General features: G+C 52.7%; 1 protein-coding gene across 11 annotated transcripts in view; it reads right to left on the bottom strand.

The window, feature by feature from the left end:
- The window catches only part of LOC135243740 (voltage-dependent P/Q-type calcium channel subunit alpha-1A-like), a 79,709-nt gene that overhangs the window by 43,673 nt on the left and 30,036 nt on the right, over window positions 1-6,000 (bottom strand). For all 11 annotated transcript variants that reach the window (XR_010326773.1, XM_064315750.1, XM_064315740.1 and 8 more), the window contains 3 exons: window positions 4,984-5,113; window positions 4,828-4,887; window positions 4,087-4,193 (listed from right to left, as the gene is read on the bottom strand). Coding sequence is in view for 10 of the 11 variants with exons in the window: in XM_064315750.1 (XP_064171820.1) it covers window positions 4,087-4,193; window positions 4,828-4,887; window positions 4,984-5,113 (297 nt within the window). In the remaining variant the exon portion in view is untranslated. The remainder of the gene's footprint in view (window positions 1-4,086; window positions 4,194-4,827; window positions 4,888-4,983; window positions 5,114-6,000) is intronic.

Below are 6,000 nucleotides of genomic sequence, written 5' to 3'. Positions count from 1 at the left end.
ATTTAAAAAGGAGAGAGAGCAAGGCCTGAGTTAGAACAACCTCCCCCCACAATGCACCACACCTCCCCCACTTATCTGCCCCCCCCCCCACCCCCCACTTGCTATACAGCACTGGGATGCACTGGAATGGAGTATGGTGTCTATGGGCATGTGGCCCCTGTGGCTAGGCTACCCTGCTAATCATATGCATACAAGTGGCATTTCCACACCATCATAGACCCCAGAAAGGTACACAGGGATACTTTGTACCTGAATTCACAGACATTGTAGGTCAAGAGTTCTAAACCCTGCTCCTTCAGTGCCCCTGTGCATGTCTGCTCTTAAATACATAAAACAGGAAGCACTGCGATTGTCCATGAGAGAACACTTAGCCAATGGGAAGAGAGAAATAAAAAATCTGGAACCCCAATGAGTTGATTATTTAATCAGGATCTCCAGTGACATACGCATAGAAAAGGTAACTTCATCTCTGGTGTCATGTTATAGTGGAACTGCCAGTCTGGAGTGACAAGCTTGTTCTCTCTAAACCCCGCCCCTTCATCACACTAGCTCCGCCCCTTTGAACATCTGCACAACACCCTGACCACTGTCTTCAGACTATATTACTCAGCACTACAACAGTAGCAGGACACAGGACTTCACAACACCCATGTGACCAGCTGCTCTGGATTCTACTGTAGAGTCCTTCAGTACCTGGGAAGTTCCGGAATATGGTAATTACAAAAGCACTGTCACTCACGGGGGCTGGACTTGCTGCAGAGTCGGCGATAGTGATTGGCTACACATGTCCTGAGGTGCAGTCATCCCAATTACATGACAAAAAGCTTTTCAGCTGTAAATGACTTAGAGGTAACAAATCCACTAGAACTTAACTTATTACTGCAACTGCTCAAAGCTTTGCAGTGCAGGCTACTTTAGTGAAAATCTGCAGGTAAAGACACACACACAATGCACACACACAGACACACACACACACTGACACACACACACAAATGCACACGTACACACACACACACACACACACAAGAACACACACACACACAAGCATGCACTAATGCATGCACACACACATTTTCAATTTCCCATTTCAGTTTGTCACACCCAAACACAGCAACATTCACCAACACACACACACACATACCATCTGTAAAACCAGACAAAGGAAGACTTGTGTTTCAGTCACATGCAGAAGCTAAAGATGTCTATACCCAGACAGTCAAAAACTGAAACCAGTGTCTTCCAGTGTCTTCTATTTGCTTTTACAGTATTCTCATCCTCAGATCTGCTGATTCTGAACGCATAAATGCCATCTTATCCACTATGCCATCTGTCTGTTCACCCTCCCGCCTCGCCTGCCTGTCTGTCTGTCTGTCTACTTGTCGATCTTTCAGACGGAAGGCAGTGAGATGTCTGGCATCTCCTCCTCCATCATGGAACAGGCAGCCTGATGAAAGGACAGCTGAAACAGTGAAGTGTTCTCAGGCCCAGTAATAAATGTTGCCGAGAATTAATTAAAATGACAATAATCACCTCTGCTGGGAACGATCTGTCTATCTCCTGCGCTGTACGGCTGCACTCAATCTAATTATTGCGCTATCGGATTCTGCGGCATCTCTCTGCCGACCCCTCTGGAAAGGGGGTGGGGGGGGGGGGCAGAATCTGACACCGAGGGCATTTGTACACATTCTCCACCAGTGATTGTTCCCCCAAGTGACCCTTCCCCTGTTCACCTGATCAGTCTGTCTGTCCTGACTGGACCCCATCAGACCGTCTGCCTGTCTTAACAGGGTTGGGTGTGTCCATGCCCCCCCCCTGCTTCCCCCCCCCGTGCCCCGTGTGGTTGGAAACGCAGGCCCCGCTCAGAGGAAGATGACATAGGTATGGACAGATATAAGAGGCAGATCCCTGAGGACAGCAGCTGCAGGGTGCAGAGAGCAGTCGCGGCGCAGACATTAAGCACATACGGGGGGGTGGGGGGGGGCTCAGGGACCAGGCTCACAGGCAGGGGGCGCCATTGTCACCCTGGAGCCCCCGCCGGACTGGAGGTGGAAGAGGAGGAGGGTGGGCGGCTGGGGGTGGGGGGTTGGGTGGAGGAGGGGTGAGAGGGGAATGGTCCAGCCATGCTCCTGGGCCCGGGTCATTATTGGCAAACCCCCTCCCCCCCACCCCAAACCCGAAAGCCAGTCCAACTGCTAGTGGATGTAAGGAGGGGACAGAGAGGAGGGATCGGGGGAAGGGAGGGAGGACTGTCCCGTGGGGGGACTCATGCTGAGAGACGGTGTGCAGTGAAGTGAGTTTTCGTCTGCCAATCACAAACCTATCAGGCTGCAAGGTATGCTGCAGTCACACCAACGGGTGCGATAGGTTCTCCAGATGCATATATCTACCAGACAGCATTCACATCTCCATATGCACATATGTACCTGGCGCACACACGCACGTGTACCCCTTCCCCAGTCCTGCTGTTTCTCCCCACTGCAACTCAGCGCTGAGCGGATCAGCAAGTCATCTCAATATGGAGACACACAGCCAATCATTTACATTTCCAAGTGTACGTAAGTGAACTGATCTGGTGGAAAAAATAAATGTTTTCATTTGGGTAATGGAATGACAGTGAAGAGTTTCCAAATTCAGAAACAACTGAATTAGTGCGTGGGCGGACATGTTTAATTTGGGCACATCAACATCACGCATCATCTTTTTTACCATGAGGTAAATATCCTAAGGTGTCTGTAAAAAACCAGTGTTCCAATGCAGTCAACTTAAATAGAAAAAAACTGTCCGTGTATTTCAGTGGTATTGTATAAACACAAAACGACACTTGAATTGCAGTTGACAGGAGAGGATATCCTTCACTGAAAATGTTTTTTTTGTTTTGTTATTTTGTTAATGGATTTGCTCAGACACACACACACACACACGCACACACACACACACACACACACACACACAAACACACACACACGCACACACACACACACACACACACGCACACACACACACACACACACACACACACGCACACACACACACACACGTCTACCCCCAATACGCAGGCACAGGGGACTGAGGAGGAAGTACGCATGCGCATGCACAGCAGGCACATATATCCAGATATCCCGACTATCTAGAGTGTAATCATTCCGCCTCGAGGCTTCGGTCAGAGCTGCCATTCGCTCCCGCGCCCCGCCCCGGCAGCCCCGCCCTGAGGGGGGGGGGGGCACGCCCCTCCCCCGGGCCGTGCAGAGGAAGGAGGCCGAAATACCTGCTCCGCCAGACCGAGGCTCGCCGCTCCAGAAACTGCCTGGGCACTAAAGGGTTACAGGTGCCTGGGGTCCTCACCCAAACGCTGAGGGGGAGGGGGAGGGGAGGGGGGACGTAGGGTGGGGGGGTACGCTGCCACTGACGCAGGACGATAGACGCGCGGGGCTGATGGGAAGCGTAGTCGAATGGTTAGATTGAGCGTCAGAAAGAGTGAGAAAGAGACAGAAAGAGGGAAAGAATGAGGGGTTGGGTTGATGCGAACCCTGGAGGGTGTGGGGGAGGGGGGTGGCTGACGGACAGCTGGTGGCTGGGGAGCGCTTTCCAGACTCCCAGAGAGGAGAGATGGAAGTGATTCCATGAGAGAGAGAGTGAGAGAGAGAGAGACACATACAAGGCAGATGGACATGGACAGTGAGCATGAGAGAACTGAGAGCTTTACTGAGAGGTGTGTGTGTATGTGTGTGTGTGTGTGTGTGTGTATGAGTGAAAGAGACCAAGTCAGAGAGGCACGTGTGTACGAGTAAGAGAGACAGAGAGAGTGAGCAACAGACAGAGGAGAGAGAAAGAGGTGTCTCAGTAAGAGAGAAGTGAAAGACAGAATGTGACTGTGTGTGTGTGTGTGTGTGTGTGTGTGAGAGAGAGAGAGAGAAAGAGAGAGAGAGGGAGAGAAAGGAATGACAGGCTGGTGGGGGTGTCAGCTCTGGGCTCCAAGGTGCCAGCGGGGCTGCACTGTGGTGTTTGGGCCAGCAGGGGGAAGACTGGGGGGGCAGACTGGGCCGCAGGCAGGAGGAGGGAGGAGGGGGTTTCCGGGGTGACACTTACGTGAAGGCGAAGGCCACCAGGGCACCACTAACCACTATAAAGTCCAGGATGTTCCACAGGTCTCGGAAATAGGAGCCCTGGTGCAGCACCAGGCCCAGGTCCACCATCTGAAACACAGACGACCCGCATCACAGCTCTGAACGCCCTGTCCGCTCCTCACGCCTCAGCACAGCACAGCACAGCACAGCACAGCACAGCGTCACAACACACTGCGTCACGCACCGCTCACAGCACAGCACAGCACAGCGTCACAACACACTGCGTCACGCACCGCTCACAGCACAGCGTCACAACACACTGCGTCACGCACCGCTCACAGCACAGCGTCACAACACACTGCGTCACGCACCGCTCACAGCACAGCACAGCGTCATAACACACTGCGTCACGCACCGCTCACAGCACAGCGTCACAACACACTGCGTCACGCACCGCTCACAGCACAGCACAGCACAGCGTCATAACACACTGCGTCACGCACCGCTCACAGCGCAGTGTGTAACGCACTACTAACACTACAGCAGTGTGTATACGGCACAACGAAATGTGGGGTTTCACACACTGGGCCTGATTTACTTTAGCATGACCTTTAGCATGTGCAAAACCTAATAGCACATGCAAATCCAACAACAAGACCGATGATTGGTCATGGTGTTTGCCTTGAACCAATCGGTGGTTGTGTTGTTGGTTTTGCATGTGGGTTCTGGTCCAGCGGCGTTGAGTTGGCGGGCGCGCCCTCACCTTGATCAACATCTCGAACGTGAACACTCCGGTGAAGACATAGTCAAAGTAGCGCAGCACCTGAAAGCAGAGGGAGGCAGAGGGGGTTGTCACGGATACGTCAGAGCGGGTGAGGTCTGCGGGTGCGGTTGAGAGGGGCGCAGAGAGCCGGCTCACGTTGTTTCGGGGGGAGTCGGGCTGGACCGGGTCCTCTGCGGCCAGCGCGATACTGCTCATGGCGATGACCAGCAGGATGCACATCTCAAAGTAGCGCAGAGTCACGATGTAGTGGCACAGCCTCCGGAACCTGCAGCCAGAGAGACACACCGTCACACACAGCACTGTACACACTCACGGCACTGTAGTACACACTCACACACTCACTCACTCACACACTCACACATTCACACACTCACACGGTCACTCACACATTCACACACTCACACGGTCACTCACTCACACATTCACACACCCACGGCACTGTAGTACACACTCACACACTCACGGCACTGTAGTACACACTCACACACCCACGGCACTGTAGTACACACTCACACACCCACGGCACTGTAGTACACACTCACACACCCACGGCACTGTAGTACACACTCACACACCCACGGCACTGTAGTACACACTCACACACTCACGGCACTATAGTACACACTCACACACTCGCGCACTCACTCACTCACACATTCACACACTCACACTCGCGCACTCACTCATTCACACATTCACACACTCACACGGTCACTCACTCACTCACACATTCATGGTACTGTACACACTCACACACTGTACATACAGACACACTCACACTCGTTCATTGTTTTTCAGTGAAAAAAAAACCCAGCCTTGTGTTAATAAGGACAGTGTAAGGCCTAGGTTTTCAACAGGGGGTCTGCGGGCCCCTGAGGGCCCCTGAGTGTACTCTACTTTTTAACTTAGAATGGGGGTCCCCTGGATGGCTTTGAGCCTGGGTTGGGGGTCCCTGGACCAGAAATGGTTGAAAATCCCTGTTGGACGGTCCAGTCTTTACCTTCAGTTTAACTGAACCCTAACCTGCTGAGCCACAGAGAGCGACCCCTCAACATCACGAGGGACAGACAGATAGAGGGACAGACAGAGGGACAGATAGAGGGACAGACAGACAGAGGGACAGACAGATAGAGGGACAGACAGAGGGACAGA

This window comes from Anguilla rostrata, chromosome 17, assembly GCF_018555375.3.
Source record: "Anguilla rostrata isolate EN2019 chromosome 17, ASM1855537v3, whole genome shotgun sequence".
Classification (NCBI taxonomy): Eukaryota; Metazoa; Chordata; class Actinopteri; order Anguilliformes; family Anguillidae; genus Anguilla; species Anguilla rostrata.
The sequence above is the reverse complement of the archived record's forward strand: the minus strand, read 5'-3'. Positions and strand labels throughout refer to the sequence as shown.